The 19870-nt window shown below is 37.9% G+C and overlaps 1 protein-coding gene across 2 annotated transcripts in view; it reads right to left on the bottom strand.

The window, feature by feature from the left end:
- Window positions 1-341: 341 nt before the first annotated feature.
- The window catches only part of NELL2 (neural EGFL like 2), a 133837-nt gene continuing 114308 nt past the window's right edge, over window positions 342-19870 (bottom strand). For both annotated transcript variants that reach the window (XM_053943717.1, XM_053943718.1), the window contains exons 16-20: window positions 16434-16574; window positions 7327-7520; window positions 6166-6342; window positions 3852-4076; window positions 342-1151 (exon numbers count right to left, since the gene is read on the bottom strand). In XM_053943717.1, coding sequence (XP_053799692.1) covers window positions 1101-1151; window positions 3852-4076; window positions 6166-6342; window positions 7327-7520; window positions 16434-16574 — 788 coding nt within the window. In that variant the 3' untranslated portion in view covers window positions 342-1100. The remainder of the gene's footprint in view (window positions 1152-3851; window positions 4077-6165; window positions 6343-7326; window positions 7521-16433; window positions 16575-19870) is intronic.

Raw genomic sequence — 19870 nt, 5'->3', positions numbered from 1 at the left:
GAGGAACTTGGAGAAGATCCCCTGTAAATTGAAGAGATCCAAGTCACACACAAAGGGTCTCTACTGACTCTCCGTGCCAACACCCCACTGGCACATAGGGGATCCTTAGGCATGTGAATTTGCTGTTTAATCCACTGTAATGACAAATTACTTATGTGTATCTTAACAAGGATAAGACATGATAGACATAAGGCTGTGCTGGGCATAAGCTCCCACATGTAAAGGAGCTACACAGGCAATACATAACCTGTATTGTCCAGATTCCCAGGAACACTGGGAGAACAAGTAACAGCATACATGAAAATTACGTTCTTGAAAAGGAAAGATGGCACAAACAGAAATTTAAGGTAAGAGAAATATTTATTTAAATTTGCACAATAACGAGCTTATACTGAACAAAGTCAATCAAGAAATAATAGTAAGTGCAGTAAAACAAGGAAATATTGATGACTTTTCTCATCAGAAAACATTAAGAAGCCATGCCTGTGCATCACGGGTTTTCTTTTTTTTTGGTTTTTTTTTCTTGTTTTGTTTTTGTTTTTTACAATAACTTCTATCTTTTTTTTCAGCGCACATACTGTACATATCACATCTTAGCTGCTAGGTTCATTATTCTTGAAGGCTTCATCCTTTTACTCAAACATCTGCTAAGTTCTGCAGTAAGCAATCAAACAGATTTGTGCAGTTCCAAATATGATTAGGTAAATCTGCTGCATCTGGCCAAGCGTCGGACTCTCAAAGCTTTGGAAGACCCTGTAAGAGCTCCTAGTTGATTTTAGATCTTGACATCATTATGTACAGCATTACAATGTGTCACTTTACACTAACCTAAACATTCTGCACAAGGATGCCAGACAGACAAATAGCCAGAACAGTTGGGCCTAACCTCTGTATACAAAGGTTTACACATCTGAGCTTGTCTTGAGTCCCATAAATTTCACTCTGATTCAGGTAACCAAGTTCATCACATATCTGCACCTCAGATAGACAAAACCAACCTAATTTTAATTTTAATTTTGAACAATTTTTGGTCTAAAGGTCTATTTCTGTGAAGGAAAATTCTTTATCCAGAAACTGCTTGTGAGAAATAGTTGTTGGTGTCACAGTTCCTGAAGGCACTGTGGATCCACTGAGCAACAGACATGGCCATTCTAAAGGATGGAAAAACAGAAAGATGAATTGAAACAATTTGCATTTTGTACAAAACAAGTAAATTCAACAAGCTCAGCTGTTTGCAAATACCCATCAGATTTGAACATACAGACTTGTAAAATACAAAACATGTACAGACTTGGATCAGATTCATGACATTGTCCTCATGTCCTTATGTTGCCCAAGGGAACAGGCTATTATGATTCCTCTAATTGCTTGGCTTGTTGTGGTCTGTGTCTCAGGGCTACAACACTCAAACTGAAAGAAGCTAGGATCAGTGGAAGGAATGCTCCCAACATAAAGGTATCAGGCATCTGCTCAAATACATAAAGCTGTTGAACAAGACAAGACACTTGGGAGCTTTATTCAGATCAGACAGAAAGGATTCTGGGTTTTATTTAGCCCTGAATGCTTCAACTGTATGCATCCTGGCTGTAACAACAGCAAACATTAATCCATAAACTTTTTCCAAATAGTCCAGACATTCTTATGAGAATACTAAGAGCAATTAAGGGAACAGATTGCCTATGGACAACATTAAGTACTGGAAAAATCATTTCTGCATCTCTACTACTTCTTAAGTCTGATTCTTAAAATGCAAATTAAAAAAAAGAGTATTATTTATAAATTAGTCCAAATACATTCAATTGACTAAACTGACCAGACTTATTAAAACCAAGGTCTGAATAATTCAAGCTTTTTTTTTCACTCCTTCTGTTACAGGAGGTTATAATCCTACTCTCCCCATTCTTTACTTGTGATTAGAATTGGTTTTGTGGCTAAGTCTGCTTTAGCTGATGCCCAGGTTTCTAAATTCTTTAAGGATTTGTGTAAACCTATTTTGCTATAGCTTGTTTAGAGAGGCTAAGACTGGAGCTTTGACCTTCCACGAGATGCTTTACAAGAGAAGAGTGGGGTGACACAGGATGAATGAGGAGGAACACTATACAAACTGGGCACACCACTACCCTGATCTGGAGGGAGTGGGCTGCTTGCCTGCAGAACTGCAATATTAAAATGCTGGCAATATGAGCAGATAGTATATTTCAAAATCAACACTGCTCTGTAAGGAGAATTAAATAAGATTTGGGCTTGTTTAGGGACAAAGTGGTACCTGTTCTTTGTTAGGCAGTCACACCTGAGTCATTACAATTATGGAATTTGGCAGAGTATCTGTTTTAATCCTCACCATGTCCACATGGCAGCAATGGATTTGATAATTCTGTTTATGTGTTTATACTGAATACCACTTAGTCAATGCTTAAGGTTCAGTCTTTGCTTAACACAAAAGGCCAGATGGGAGCAGCACTTAGGTGGCCATGTCAGAACTGATACGTGCCTTCTGCATTGCCACTGATTAGCAGTTCGACAAGAGCACATTTCCCAGCACTGAGTCTCAAAAGTGTTTTAGGGAAGAACCACACACAACAATTTCTTTTACAGATGAGGAACCAGATGCATAAGAACCTTAGCAACTTCCTTGAGCAAAAAGTAACTTCTAGCATTGAAGCTGGTGTATAGCACCAGCTATGGACCCCAAAAATACAGGTTTCTGCCTGTAAGCCTGTTTTAACATCCTCAGGGCAGCAGCTGGCTTTCTAACCATTAGCCAGTCTGTCAGATCACAGCATTTTCTTCTAACCACTGACCCATTCTGCCATCAGGACAAATGCTGACACTTACTTGGTGCATACCACTGCCCTTGAAAAAGGACTATGCCTCAACAGCAGGACCTATTGCACACAGTATTGCATCAGACAAAACAGAGGAAGGAAGTGATGCTTGACAGTTTCTACTGCCTGATGACACAGAATTCTCACAGAAGGAGGTGTTGAAGATAGATTTTTTTTTTTTTTTTATGAGCACCTTTCCAAGTAGTTAATTGTACCATGTATTGGAGTTTGGAAGCACTTTGCTTGGGAAGAACAGAATAAAGCACAAAATCAACTGTGAATTTCAGTAATAATTAAAGAACTGTGCATGAATCCTGCTCCTTCTCCTTGGCTGCTGTGGAAACACATATTGTCACTATTCAGTATCAAGTGGCAAAAAACATAATTCACTTTATGATCTTATTTTGAATAGAAACACTTATTTTTCCTTTTCATCCTCAAAAAGAGATGCCAGAATTCACATATGCCCATAACCATTAATTTTTCTTCTCAGACAATGTATTTCTTTGAGTACAAAACCAGTAAATGTTCTAAAAACGTTGATTAATTTTAAAGTACAAAAGCAATGTAACTATATAACTAGCCCTTTTATTCTGAAAACAATTACTATTCTCAAAAAGCAATTCAATCAGTTCAGTAACACTATAGTATCACACTGAACAGATTTCTTGTGCAAAGTCTAGGCTTACAGAGCCATACTTGCATGTTTCCAAGACAGCATAGAGCTTAGAGCTCCATGTTTAAACTCAATTGAGCTATCCTGGTGGAAAAGCGATGCCCAGTACCTTGTCCACAACACTCTGCAGCATGGGCGGCTGTTGACCTGCTGGCACATCAAACTGTGCTTCTAGCACTTGTAAGAGTACAGTTAACTAAGATGAACATTTTTACTGTCATCTCTGCTGCTTTAAAACAAGTGTAGACACCAACTTTTCACTGACCAGACTCAGTGCCACACTAATATTTATGTGCCACAGAACAAGCTGGGAAGAAGCATCTCAGCCTCATCTTTATAACCTTTATTACCTTGCACTGGCAGAGGGTGCACTCTGTGCCATGCTTAATCCAAGAAGATCCAGTGAAGCGAATGACATTGGTTTCATCCAGACATGTTTTAGTGATGTCATTGCGAATGGTGTCAGCTTGGCAGGGGTCAGTGACACAGCGTGGGCAGCACTCGTTCTCAGGGAGGACACTGAATTCACAGTCCACCTCTGGGCATGGCAAGGGCCAGCAGTCAACTTCTCCTTGCTGTTTTCAGAAAGAACAAGATACTATTATTAACTCTTATTTTGTTCCTCATCCATTCCTCCGAATCAGCATTATATTTCCTAGCTGGCTATTTTTTCCCATCTGGTGCTGTTCAGAATTCAGCACAGAAAACACTGATATTCACTGACTGTGGGACACACAGCAGATCAGGTGGTTTTTTTCCTGCATGCCGTTCAGAAAGTGTATTAGATTTAACTTAGTTCAGTACACTCTCTATCAAGCTGGAGGTGAAAATTCTCCATAAAATGATGCAATACATGACTGTGGCCTGTCCTTGTGAGGCCCTACTTTTGCAAAAGACAGAAGTTGACTGCACTGCAAAAGTGTGCCAAAATTTTCAGTTTTGCCAGTTCTTACAATCTGGACTGTTGGCTTGCCATAGAAAGCCCTCAAATTTATCTCTCCATGGTTAAAAATGCATTAGCTGGATTAAGGGTGTCAAGACACCAGCAGCCCAATATAAGAGGGAACACCATTATAACTTTCAATGAGAAGACCTCCACCCACTTACCATCCACTTAGGATATTATGAGCAGAATAACTGAAGTTCCAAACTTTATCACACCTTCTGCATGGTGGGTTTAGTACAGTCAAGGTAAGAAAATGTCTGAGCAGAGACTTGTGTTGGGCCAGCACATCCTTAGGGGAAGTTACTTTATGCTTGAATACAAATTTAAAGATGTTTAATGAATCGTATCAGTTACTAGAAGCTGGAATCAGCTTCCCTTCATTCTGGACAAAGGCTGAAGTTGCAGATCTGTTGGTCAAAGAAAAGACTTCATGGAAGTCAATAATGCACTTTTTTTTTTTTAGCAGGTCTATCTCTGATTTCCAATTTATTCAGCTCATTTGAGCACAGATTTAATAGTCTGGACTTAAGGGGGGCAAAAAAGGAAATCAGTTTATTCACAAAAAATACATCTAAGTCTTTGAGAAGGAGTTTGCAGTTTGCTATCTCCAAAGCAGAAGCTGAAAAAAATCACAGACACTTGTAATAGCTCCAAATTTCTTCCACTTGTTGCAGAAAGTATTGCAAAGTCAGTCTTTTAAAAAATTCTCATCTGGGTCAATTTTCTTCTTTTTGAATTGTGTGATGGTAAGACTGAAAGCAATCTTTTAATCCAGTCACTGATCTTGACACTTCAATCTATTTTTTTGCAGTGATAGACAGTACAGGGAGTAGACAATACTTTGTCACCCCAAAAAATCCATTGTCACTGAAAGAAAGCAGACTTTTGCTACAGAAGTAGCATCTTGAAAAGAAAGAAACATCTATTGAGATCCTAAATTGTAGGTTGGCCATTTTTTTCATTTTCTAAGACATTTAATGAAGCACATGGTTATCTATTTCATTGAATTTTGGCAGTGGCAGCACTGTAAGCACAGTCAACAGAAATGGGCTTCTGGCTGTTATTCATTATATCCTGACAAGCCAAAGCTGCTACATGGACCAGCCTTTATATTTGGAGATAACTTGTGATAAAAGCTAGTTGTTTTTATCTTGGGATTTTCTCTGTCACAGAAACTTCATGAGCAGCATTATGCAGAATACTTTTTGCTTAGACTCCAAAATACATGCCTAGGAAAAACGTGACAAGCTTTAACAGATTTTTTTTAAACTGCATTTCACTGTTTTGAAAAATGCAAGTCCTTTGTTTTTCTGTTACTTGAAATGTCTGAATGAATAAATATGTTTAAGTTTATCAGCATCCTTGCAAAAATCTTCTGTGATAACAAATACATATTTAGAATTTCCTTATAGAGCTCCATCAGTCTCTGAATAAGTGAATGTGAGTGTTGCTGTGTAGATGCCATATTCAAATGACCTCCACTCTGCTGAAACTACCTTCATGATTAAGTAATTTATATTACGTCTATTGTGTCAAAACACATTTTTGACAGAAACTGAACAATACTGACAAAAATCCAGGAAAACCAGATTTTAATTGTACAAGTACTTCAGGGAAAATTAAGTGGATGCTAATGCATGAAAATGAAACTATTCACAGATCAGAATATTTCATTTCATTTTCCCTCCTGTCTCTGCTGCTGTAACCAGGACCCTTACCAGACAGCGGCACTGCTGACAGTTCTGTATCCAGGAATCACCACTGTTATAGGAAAGCTCCCCACTCTGATGTAAACATTGACTGCTGAGCCTTGGGTCACACTCAGGACAGCAGAAGAGGTCAACAGTGGGATTTTGGCAGTCACAGACCATTCGCCGGCACATCACATATCCATTCTGTTTTTAGAAGAGAGACACACAGCGATGGCAGAAATTTGCACAACTCTAGCCAAACTCCAGCCAAAATTTTATTTTTTTACCATGATTCTAAGCCATTAGCAGCTCACTGGTTTTCCACTACACAGTATCTTTGCCAAAATGCAATTCAAACCAAGCCAGAAACCCCCATACACACTCACTAACAACCATAAAGTTCCCCTGTTGTCTAACACACATCCTTCATTCAACCAATCTCCAAGCAGCTCTCCCCTGAGGTGGTGAAACCCAAGGGCATCTTTCCCAAGGGTTAGACTTTAATGGATTGCACTAAGTTTGTAATTCTTATATAGATGCTTGATGAATCTTGCTTTAAACTTCATAGAATATCACGGTTTCACAGAATACCAGATTGGATGGTGTCAAAGAAGATCAACCCCTTTGTTCTGTAATTATTCACGTAGGAAGATGATAGGTGATCTGAAACTAAAACATGTACAGCAAAGTCAAGCTGCTGAAATGCTCAGGATACTGTCAGTAGTGTATTGGCCTTTCATTCTCCGTCACCATTTAGCTTGGGACCAAACTTCCCACAGCAAACATTTGAGAAAGTTAAGCTGAATTATTCTGCAGACACAGAACCTACTTCTATTTATAGACATCTGCTTGAGATACTGGCATCAGACTCCAGCCCCAGTAGGTGTCTAGACAGTTTATTTGCATGAAAATGCTGTTACTCCCACCCAGAGAACACACTCTGCTAACAAAACAGTACTATCATCCTTCTCCCAGTACCATATAATAAACTTCCAATGAATGTTTTGCTCATGCAGGTTGGAGAGAGAAGCTACCTCCAAAACCCTATGTAATACATTATTTTATTTCTGTAGCTCCATACATACACCTGAGAAGGCAGCTACAACAGGAATTTCACTTGGATCCTGATGCTCTGCCCTTCATCCCTACCACCACCTTGCAGGAGCAGCTACTTCCATTTGTACTGACCTGGCATGAGCAGACAGAGCATCTGTCATTCTCCAGCACCCAAATCTGACCATTGTGCTTGACTTTGCCTTCATGGATACAGTCTCCCGTGCAGTTCTTGCCATGGGGACACCGACAGTCATACCCGCCATCCAAGTTAAAGCAAACAGTATCATTGGCACAGCTATGCCTTCCAGTTCCACATTCATCAATGTCTGCAAAAACATGCCATGGAATGCTCTTAGACCACACATTCAATTAACAAAAATTTTCTTGTGGCAGTCAATATAAATAATTCTTAGCCATTAAGGCCTTCAGCTGAAATTAATTTGTAGTTCACCAGAATGGGGAGAACTTAAAAATTAACAAAAAATATTTTTACAAGTCACATCAGCTTTTTTGGCTCATGTTTTAACCTGATATTTTGAGTTTTGCTAAACATATTTCCAAGTGAATGCTATTGAGTATGGTAGATAGAATGAAGAAACCACAGGAAACATGAGAGAAAGAATAATTCTTAGCTCCCTAAAGAGCCTTAGTTTGTGGCAACCATACATGACACATGCTATGTGAAACAAGAACAGCTTCAGAATTGTGTCTTTAAAGCCTTTTGCTGGCTCTGTCTAGCATATATGAGTTCACTTGATGAGAATTTACTGTGAAAGGTGATGTCTGACCTGTAAGCTCATTTAAGTAAGCACATCATGCTTTAAATTTAATCATTTATTAGAATGTAAAAACTAGAATATTTTAAATATTCAAGTTGCAGTGACAGCTATAGCCCTTATGTCTAGAATAGAAAAGAAAGGAAAAAAAATAATGTCTCCAATGAATAAAAATAAATTATTTCAAAACAAATATCTCTCAAAGAATTAAAAAGTACTTTAAAGGTCTACTTCATCAAAGTACACAGAAATATTTTGCAAAAGCAAGCTAGCAGCACGTACTACGTTCTACTCAATAGTCTTTATTTTGCTTTTACAGCTGGTCAAATGGAGAAAAATGATGATGGAAAGAAGCTTCAAAGGGGCATGAAGTAAATAAATATATGCCATAAAAATTGGAAAACAGAGTAAAGAGTAGAACTATGGTGATTGCAAATATTGAGATATTGAGTTCAACTCTAAATACAATTTCTCAACAGTATGGCCCAAGTTCTTGATTAAAGTTCTTTAAAATTAGTGTTGTTATCATTAAATCTCTACCACAGGATTGAGATAAAATAAGCAATATGGTCGTGCATATATCTTTCACCACCAGCATAAAAACCTAAAAAAAAACCACTCAGCTTTGGGTTCAACAATGGAAATGAAACCTCCAATCCACCTCAAGCACATTCAGTTTACAGCAAAATAATTCAATTACCATTTCAATTCCAAGTGTAGCTATGGTCAAAACCGAAAAAAAAGTTAACAAGTTGCTAACATGAATATGAATTTGGATGAAAAACAGCAGGGAAATTATTAGAACTCCACTATACAAATCAGCAGCATAGTGGGTTTCCTTCAAATACTTTGTGCAGTAACAGTGGCATAATCTTAAAAAGAATTGCAAAATTACTAGGGCTTATGGGAAGATTGAGAGAAATATCATTTGAGAAGAAATAAAAAGACATGGATTGCTCATCTCTAGAAGAACATCAGTAAGAAGGGGTATAACCAAAAAAAGAATACTCCAAAGAAGACATGTTGAGAGCTTTTTTCTCCATATTGGCTAACACACTAGAGACAAGGGACAGTGAATGGAACTGAAAGACAACAAACTTATCCCTGATAAAAGGAAATAACTTTTATACAATGCATAAACAAACTACGACACTCACTGCTACAGATTCCTAAAAGGCAAAAACCAATTGCATAGCCAAAAGTGTATAAAGCTAGCAAGAATATTCAATTTTCAGTGCTAACAGATTTTTGGAGAGAGAGATCGTGATTTTTGGATACATTTCATGCATTAGGACTCATGGTACACTTATTTATGTATCAGATAATCCAGAACAGGCAAATAATCTCAGATCTCTACATCTTCTACTTCACTGCCTTCCAAGGTATCTGGAGGCAGTCACTGCTGTAACAGGGCAGAAGATAACTGGGACCATGAACCTAATTCAGTGTGGCTGAACAGCTGAAACATCACTGGCACATCAGACAGGGAACCCACCCCAAGAGTCAGGATACGCGACCAGTGGAACAGGCAGCCCTGCAGAGGCTGTCCAGACTCTCAACTTGAAGGTCTTTAGAAAAGTAGCTAACAGGAATGGTTTGAGTGATGCCAGTTTGGGCTCTCTCCTTCCTGTATTTTCTCTTAAATCCAGACAGAAAGTAATATAATCTGGTAATTTAAAATTAAGGTATAGCCGTTCTTAAGTCATGCACTAACAAGAACAGACGCAAATTCAGTTTATATGTAACGATTTGCATTAACAGCAAGATTATCATCAAAGTAATTTTTAATAAATTACTTTCCAAAAGTTGTATTCATTTGTTTAGAGCACTATTTTGTACATAATTTTCACACAGCTGTCATAAATTTATAATGTCACTTCTCAGCAATCTATATACTTAACAGAAGGCAGACATACTTAATGAGGTAACTGGACAAAGTTCAGCTGTCATGTAAATAAGAAAGGTTTCCTTTAAACAACAAATGGTGATCCTTTAAACACCGACTCTGCTTTCAGCACTTATATACAAGTCTATTTCACAATTTTCCAATGAGAAAAAGGCTTCTGAGGTTTATTTTTCAACACAGTCACAGTAACTGAAAATAATGGAGGTTTCATCATTGACTCTGGTATCGAGCTGAGCTTATCTGGCATTGAGAACTTCTGAAAATTCCCAATCTTGTTTTTTTTCAGTTGTTTGATTCATGACAATAAATGTTCTGGATAGGGCAATTTAAATATCCCTAGTCACAGCAGGAGCTATTTACATTTTGAGTCTAACCTAATCAGAAACAGCAGTGTGTTTGTGATGCAGCAAGAGAAACACCAACTTTTCACGCATGAAACTCTCATCTACATTATTCATCCACATCAAACTTCAGGCATTATCAGCAAAGAACTTGCACACACATCATCCATACCAAGCAAAACTTTGTTCAGTTTTTTTTTTTACTTTAGACTTTTAATAGATAGTGAATCATGTTACTGAAATTGTGCTTACGGCCATAACCAGCTGTGGACAAGGGACACTGGCTGCTGTATCCTTTGTGTTTGAAAAGGGAAGATGGTAAGAATATAGATTGCATATTCCACTATATCCAGCCACAAAGCCATTTTATGACTGCTCCCATGCTATTAACAAAACACAAACAACCCCCAGCCCCCTCCCAAAAGAAACCAAAATCAAAAAAAAAAAAAAAAAAAGCCAAAGAGTTCCCCACAAAACACTCAAAAACAAATAGCTCACTTCAGGCTATTTACAAAATACTGCTTAAGAACCAAGCAGCTTGAATGTTAGGACATTAGAACATTATGTCTCAAAAGACTTGGAGGTTTGCCTCAATAAAAAAAAAACATCAGAAGTGAAATGTAACTAGTTATCTAGTGCTAAACTGAGAATCAGTTCTTATTTATCTAACCTACATGAAAAATGTCAGCTTTCTGTCTCATTTTTAAGGATTTTCCTTTTCTTACCATCATCTCTAGGTGCAACCTTAATAGCAGACTTAATGTTTGCTTAATAGCAAACACTTAATGTTGCAATAACAAAGAAATATCATAGGAGAAGAAGTAGCAATACATGTTACAGAAAACCAGGAGTTAATTCTATTACAAATAATTTACTGCCTACACAGGAAAAATACCAGACTAAAGCCATATAATATGGTGACAGTTCTTAGAATGACTAAACTCCATTTGCAGTATTTGTGAGACTGCAGACATAGAAAACTACATAAAAATGGGAATTTCAATTGCTCCGGGTTGTGACCCAAGGTTGTATTTAAGAGATTCACTGACTGTTTCTTGGAAGAGGTAGTCAAAGAAACGCAGAGGGACAAAGCATCCATTTCACTTGGCCCTGAGCAGCAAGCAGCCTCTGATTCAGAGTGTCTCATCATTCTGATATTGGTTAAACTCTCAATTTTTAAAAGAAAAGGGGAACATTTGTATCACTGAGAAATATTGGAGGAGATGGCTTGGGAGGGTGGACAGTTCCTTTGCTCTGAAGCAACTGAAGTTTTTCAGTTAACTTTGCTCTGAGGAATAGCATTAGCTCAGTAAGGTGAAAGTACCAGGATACCTGAGAATCTTTTGCTTAAGGCAAAAAAGTAAGGAGTGCATTTGCTAGGGAACCCAAGACTGTCTGAGCAGAAAGTTCTATTTCTGTTCTTTTCTGTCCTGAGTAGATCTATTGACTGGTGTAATAATTCTTCAAAGAGTGAGTGAATTGTGAATAATTTATTTGTGAGTTCATGTAAACCACCTGTGAGAGTGCTTACCAGATGTGGAAGATGAAGAGCTGAGACTTCAGATGTTGGTAACATCAGCTTGACAGAAATGTCATTTCCCTATACAGTAAATGTGTTCAAATTGCTGTCTTATATATTTTATATAAGTTTCTGATTTATCAGTCCTTTTATAAAAAATGAGAAACTCTGGAAATTTTGTTTTCTTCCCACACTCCAGAATATTGAAATACTAATGTGTCTCCATATCTGCCTTCTGTTTGGTGATGCTTAAGTTGGGTTCCCAAATTCAATACTGAAGCTTTAATGCCTATAGCTCTATTTGGGATAAATGGAAAAAAGAAAGAAGTCACTTTATTTGCTGACTTTTAATGATCATGAATAAAAGCAAAAGGATTTTGATGGAGCTTTGTGAGTGCTAATAAGGTTTCCTACTGAAGAGTAATGATTTTTTATTTTCAGTTTCCCTTAATTGCTATCAAAAATAAAGCTTCTGATAAACTTAAGTGTAGGACTCCAAACTTAGAGTGGTTTTCCAACTTCAAGAAATCTCATGTACTAGTTAAAATACTGGATGCAGTGTGAGTTAAATTGAGACATCCTGACAGCCAGCAATTCCTCTGCCTTCCAGATCCAGAGACATAGATGCTGGAGTGACCATTTTGGACTTTGCTCAGTCAGGAAGGCTGGGGAGCATACTGAGGCTCGTAACATGCCTCCATCCCTCATTATCCTGGATTGTTGAAAACAGACTTCAAGGTGAGCCTCAGCCTCTGTGCTGTCAGGCTGGCTGCTCTGTCACACAGAGAAGCAAGTGATTCTAATTCTGGAAGCAGGATGGCAGAAAAAACCCATAAGATACTTCAGTACAGAAAACCCAAATGGGAGTTCACATATGGATAAACTCTTACAACCAAAAAAAGAATCTTTTATGAATTGGGCATTCTGGATTGATCTATCCAAATCTTTCATTTGCAACTGTCTCATTTAAAGAATGTAGTACTTGCTGAGAGTGAAGATACATTGATCTCATATTCTCTACTAACAACAGCTGGTACCTGACAGATACTCTTGGTAAGTCCTAAGGGGCTGCCTTAATTAGGTGAGCTTTCTTTGGATGTGGATGTGTGCCAAATGTCCAACAACTGCTGAGGCATAACCTGCACTATTCTGGTACAAACCAATATAGCCTCCTTCTTCAACTGATTATGGAAGCTTTTAGACATTGCGAAGGACAAATTCAAGGGAATCAGAATGTTACACAGAACTGCAGGGCAAACATTAATGGGGCCTGAACTTTCTTATTTTAGGACTTTGCCCTCAGTTATTCTCGGTTTTTTTTTTACTGCAATGAAGCCTGAGGATGCAATATCTACTCCCTTAGCCCAGCTCTCTTTATGAAATGGTACATAAGAGACAACCTTTAGAACCAATAAGACTGTTTAAAGAAACTATAAAGAAAAGCTGTCAGGGGCAAAGAGAAAGACACCAGTTAATATACCATACTGAATGCTATATTTACATATATAAAATGTAAGACTTTCCAAAGCCATACAGTCTCAAGAACTACATGGCTAATATTTCACTTTTCTGGAAATATAACGAGGCATAACATAATTCTATTTCCAAGGGAAAAACAGCAAGTGCTGCTAAGAGGTTGAAGCCCTACAGCTGCATTTCCCATAATTTCTCTCAGTAATTTTTATAGACACCATAGGTCTACCTAGCAGTATAATGTGAATCAAAACTATTAGCAAAGGGATCTCTAGGTCTTCCATTGCCTGTAGGTACAATAAAATGAGATTATGAATTTTTGCATTCAAGTACATTAGTCAAAATATTCAATATTCTCAGTTGTGCCAAAGAAGCAGCAGTAGCCAAGGTCGGTAGATGTGTAAAATAGGCAATTCAGTAACTATTATTTCATTATCAAGCACTGACAATGTCTAGTGCTACCAAGGAGCCCAGCTCTAGGTGGGAATATTTAGTATGATGTCCTAAAAAGGACAGGTGCAGCTTTGGAATTATGTTAAAATAAGGCTTTTAAGGAAATGCTTCTGTGAACATCTGAGCATCTGTGATTTTAACAGAGGTGTTTCCACATGGATTTTTAAAATCAGAGGCTTTGCAGAAGGAAACAAAGAACTGATTACACTGATCACTAAAACGCTTTGTGTAGTATTATCAGCACATGTGCAGGGGAAACAAACAGACCCAGATTCGAGGAAGATGATGTAGAACAGTCAAGAAAGAAAATCTTCCTTGGCTTTTAAAGGTTTTTTTCCTCTAGAAGAAGGACCTTACTTCAAAGCAACTCTAAAACTTACAAAAGATGAGTCAAGTCAAGCCTATTATGCACTCTATATAAAACACTACTTTGAAGTAGTTTGCACTGTTCCTTCTACAGCTCTGCAAGCTGAAGCACTTGCACAAGACAGAAAGTTTCAGAGGATGTTGGTCCTGGATAGAGTTGAAAGTGAGAATTGGAGAACTGTGATTTGAAATCTGAGATTAGTATAGCCTGGAAGCTGCTGCCCCATTAAAGTGAAGACCATCCACCAACAGCTCAATCTAATCACATCTAACTAGGGGTTACTGAAGAACTACCAAAAAGAATCCATTTTCTTTTGTCTTTAAACCCAGTAGGGAAATCTCTTACAGTGGAAAGATCTGACAGCAGAGAAGATGATTGCTTCTGCACTACTGTGTTGTGCTACTGCAAGTTCAACTTTCCACACTGCAATGGATTTTAGGCTGTCTCTTCATGCCCTTTCTGGTTTTATTTTTATCTGAGACAACAAGTCACAAGCTCCAATCCAACAAAAAGTGATGTGGTATAACTAATCAAATATCTAACCTTCCTCCCCATCAAGGCCAGGCTGGATGGGGCCCTGAGCAACCTGGTCTAGGGGGATGTGTCCAAGCCCAGGGGGATTGGAACTACGTGATCTTTAAGGTACCTTCCAATCCAAGCCATTCTATGATTCTGTGATCTCAAGTTGCTAAGGATCCTAATGTTTGGAGCTGCAATCAATCAAACTGGAAGTGTTCCACTGTTAGTCACTAGGGTTATCAGCAATGAAGATAGTTTTCTGGCATCTGTGATTTAATTCTAATTACTTGTTATCCTCTGTGTCTGTTTAATAAAGAGCTGCTGGCTCTTTGTAGAAAAGGTCAAAACAGTCTAATAATTGCAGCTTCTGTACACATGTAGCAATCCCCACATTTCTTTTCCCTTGGCTTTCTTTCCATTTGTTTAGAATTTGCTGCTTAATTGATACTTGTTTGCACACATCATAACACAGTCACTGTGTATCATGTATCTCTCTTGAGACATTATGTGCCAAACCACCATCTTCAACCCACCAGGTAAGTGTTATACTGACACTGAAGATAAAACTTGAGCTATTGAGAATATTTCCATATATGCCTGGCTGGCCTATTTATTTCCTGTGACAGAAGTGCAATGTTATAATCAGAGGGATCACAACTTATTCTTTGCACCTTCCTGTCCTAACTCCTGACCAGCTAACACTGACATTTAGTTAGTTCTTGACAAAGAAAGCTCGACTTATGAAAGCAATGGTTGCCTTAAATTGCTGATTCCTCCTGGGAATACAGGCTTTCAGCTGTGATGAAAATGTGTTGAAATAAAGTATTGATGATGGGTATACCAGAAAGGTCATTCTCACTCCTGGAGAACTGTCTGTGTGTCTGCCTTAGAGAAATTAATTCAATTGCTTCCCTTTGGGACTGATGCAGCCCACCAATGTGAGTTTAAACAGCAATAAGAATGCTTACACTGTGAGCACTGAATATTTCAGCACTCAGAGAAAGGGAGAAAGGGTGGTAATTTTGCCCTGAGAAGTCCATGGCAAAAAAATACTGGATTGCTCTGCTATTTAAGAGCAGCAGCATGAAATATCTTAAGAGCTGAATAACATTCCGTACTAAGAGATCTGCATGTGAAAGTAATTGTGTTCTTATTAATCTGCTGTTCTCTCTAACATCATTCATGAACACAGAAAACCTTTCCATCTCCTTGTCCCCCTTGTCTCTATCTCTTGTGCCCTGCACGTTGCACCAGCCCTATGTCCACTGAGCTCCCTAGTTTGTAAAGTAGGTCTGCAAATTGCTGCCTTCTAGAAGCAGCTAGCCATTACACAGGAGAAACACCATAGTATTATCCAAGGTATATGTAAGGGTCTCAGGGATGCATAATCATTTTCTGCAATGGGAAATATTTTTATCAAGAACTATTTCAGTGTACGAGGAAAACAAAGTGGAAGAAATGAGATCTGGATTAAGGCCCATTTCTATACACAAAGAATCTGACATATAAACAGATTACTGTGGAGTGACAGATTACAGTGCATGCTACCAGCCCATGGGAAATCACTTATGCAAGGGACAAGCACAGAAGCAGATGCAGGGCCAGAGAAACTGCATTTTAATCACCATGCCTGACTTTACATATTATGTTAGTAAAACACAGAAATGCTCCACTAACACTCCACGTTACAGGAATATTCATATTTATATTATTTTGCCTTTGATGATGATGCTTATTTAGACTATAATTCTTTTGGGTCAAGGTTTAAATTTCACTGCAGTTTTCAAGACAATGCTTGACCAGTATAATCTGAAACACTAGACATTTTCTGGACTTTCACTTTCATGTGAACCATAACAGTACCCCACCTTTTTTAGACACTTACCTTCACAGGATTCTCCACTTGGTGAAAACATCCCATTGTCATGGTAGCCATCTCTGCATTCGCAGTGGTACCAACCAGGCAGGTTAATGCAGTTAGCACGGCTGTCACACTGAACAAAGCCATCTGAGCACTCATCAATGTCTGTTTATTAAGAACAACAAAATAGAAAAAAAATCACACAGAGAAAATTGCTGTATTCATCCAAAGAAAGAACAATATCCCTGGTGTTTCTAGGTTTCACAGAATTAGTTTCATTACTGACATTTGAATTTGCAGAAATAATTGCAGTGAAGTTTTGAATTGTTTCCTTAAAAGTACTTGGCTAATGATTTTGGGCCTAACAGCAGCAGAGGAATTGCTAATCCCAATTTACTGCCTACATAGTAACAACTCATTTTGTCACAATACATGACAGGTAATCTGACATCTGTTTAAACTGCTCCTAATATGAAGAAAAGAATTAGGTCCCAGTTCATAGAATAAGAGCTTGACCCTTTGAGTAGTGCAGGCTGCCTGATAAAATAAAGATTTTTTTTCTAGGGGTATATAAAAACATTAAATATTAGCTCTGGTCCTTGCTTATGCTTTTGGTGACAATTTCAGCTTAGAATGGCTTCCCTATCCTGTGGAGCTCCTATTGATTTATGTCAGCACCTCTGAATCCCAACATCACTGACTGCAAGCTCCTCTCTAATCATCAAAGAAAACTGCTGGGTTTCCAAACAAATGCTTAAATCATGAGGGTGAAACACAACATATTCTCCTTCTCCTGGAAATTCCTTTGGGAAATGTGTCTCTTAAACAACTTCCACTGACTAAACTTTACAATAACAATTTATTATAGAATGGATTTTTTTTTTTTAATACACTCACTAGATCCAAAATCCACCAAAGCATGTTCTAAAGACACCTGAACTCATGGACTTAGCAAAGATGCAGAGAACTTTGTGACATGTTCACTTCCAGTGCCTTCAGGTACACAGTAAGCTGTACTAAGGAACAGGTCCCAGAGTATGAGTGCTGTTAACAGGGAATAGCAGAAGTATGGAGTCAAACAGGAGTAAAACTGAGTTGTTCCCTATCAGATCACTGCCTTATCACTGTGTTTTATACCAGAAGTAGCATATCTATCTGAGCATCAAGCTGACTGAGAGGTGCCTATAGAACCAACACAAAGGGAAGCACAACATGTGCAAACTGCCTTCAGAAACAAAAAGCTCTTATCGCCCTCCACCATGAGTTTGAACAATGAATAAACTCTCAGTGTACTGGCCACTCTGGCCAAAGCAAGGATTCAACCTCTCTTTAAGGGCTGAATCTTTAAAACTAAGAACTGAAGTAACAAATTAAGACTCAAACTCTTAAAAGTACATCAGCAGTTGACCAAGTATCCTCTAGGACGCAGATATGAAGGTGTGATTTGGCCACTGAGATACATGTGAAATATGTTAAAATTCTGCCCACAATTCCTGTTACCTCCCATTTATGTCATTTGCTATTTTCATAGGAGAAAGTATAAACTGACAAAGAAAATAAACTGTGAGCTATAATAAAGTATGCAATTTCTTTTCTGAGAATAATAATGTGTGACTAGATAGAAATACTCCTACCAAGTATTTTGTGAAACCTATTCAAAGACAAACTTTATAAAACCCTGAGACTTCCTCATCCACTGAGAACACTTTGTTCCACATTTCAAGGTAATAAAAATATTAGTGTGTGGGGAACACCTACATAACCTAGAAGGTATAGCACAGTCACCCACATTTGGTTTTGAGTTGTGTTTTTATTATACATGACATGGGTATGTGGGATGCACTCTGGGTATTTTATTTACATGCCAAATAATTGTTTTAAAAATTTCTTTGGAATAACTGTATAACTGTATAATGAGTGCATTGGTTTTTAAAAGCTTTACAGATCCTTGACAAAATCTCATTAGAAATTTTTGCTATGATGCATCAATCTGATTTTCTATCAACAGTGTCTCTAAACAGGCAGCCCTGATGTACATTATCAGTATTTATGATGATAAAAATTACCTATACTCCTGCTGCAATATTGCAGCAAGTGTATATTTTGCTGCTTTGTGCACCACAAATTAAGTCATAAGTCTCTATTGAATTAAAAAGAAAATTTCAACTCCACTATGAATTCCAAGATAATCATCTGAGTAGTTGTGCTGTAGGACTGAGAAATGCCAAACCTTTACAATCTTCCACTATTCAATGTGTTCTTTCTAAATCAGTATAAACTCTGGCCTTTTTCTTGTGAGCAGCCAGGAGCCAGTGGGACCTCAGAGGTGTTTGAGAGATCAGAGGAAGATCAATGAAAATTATGTTACAGTAGTGAGAAAAGGTTGGCTTGCAGCCTGTGTCTTATCTACTGCTACTCGCTCAGAAAGCCACAGATAACTCATGAAAAAGGAAAGCAAAAGAAGAAAAGACTGCAATCTGGAAGTTCCCTTACCACTGTGAAATGTGCTGCCTGGCTGCCAGCTTGTCAGGCAGAACAGAAGTGACCCTGTTAAATACCTGGGATCACCTGGCCATTACAACATAACTTGTGGTTGGCTAAAGCTACAAACCCCAGAGAACCAATAGTGCATGTCCACTCAGAGGCTGAAGAAGAAGAGCTGTTGTTAAGATTTTATGTTAATCTTCCTACTGGCTATGGAATAACATTGCATTAAGACACTGGATTGCATATACTTCTTTGGGAAAGTGGAATGTATTTATTGGTGATGAGCTGGAGAAACTAGTGTTATTTAGGTCAAAGCAACAGACATGAATTAAAGAAAGCCTGTGTTCCTCTCTTCAGAAAAATTTATTGTGAATCTATAAGCATTATAAGTGTAAGCGCAATATCACATGCACAAGCGGAACACATTCAGATGAACTCCTTGATTATTCAGGAAAAACAAGCCATGGATGTCACATTAGTATTGGTAAAGTGACAACAAAAGCAGCTTCTCTGTATTTATTTGCAAACTAGCTCATGAATCTGTAATACAAGAAGTATTACTTGGGATGAAATGCTTTATCCGATGTCAATAAACAAAGTAATACATTCTTCTGGTTTTGTTATGACTGCATGCAAAGTTGGAGTGGAGTTACATAAGAAAGTGTCATCGTAAGCATGTATGGAAGCACACTGCAGGTCTTGAAGAATGTCTTACTCCCCACAGATTGACTGCCATTGCATTGGAACCATCACTGCATCCATGCTGAATAAGACATTACTCCTTTCAGGATTTTGCAGCAAAGAAATCCAAAACACTTCTCACCACTAACTTTTTAGGCAAATGACATCTTAAGCATGTGCTAGTGGGTTTCAGAATATAGATGTTCCTTATGCACAGAATTTTGTTTTAATTCTCACAGTTAATGCTGATTATTAATTCTAGTAGAAACGTGCTCTGTAATGGGACAAAATAT

This window comes from Vidua chalybeata, chromosome 5, assembly GCF_026979565.1.
Source record: "Vidua chalybeata isolate OUT-0048 chromosome 5, bVidCha1 merged haplotype, whole genome shotgun sequence".
NCBI lineage: Eukaryota > Metazoa > Chordata > Aves > Passeriformes > Viduidae > Vidua > Vidua chalybeata.
Note: the sequence above shows the minus strand (reverse complement) of the source record. Positions and strands in the feature narration are given on the sequence as shown.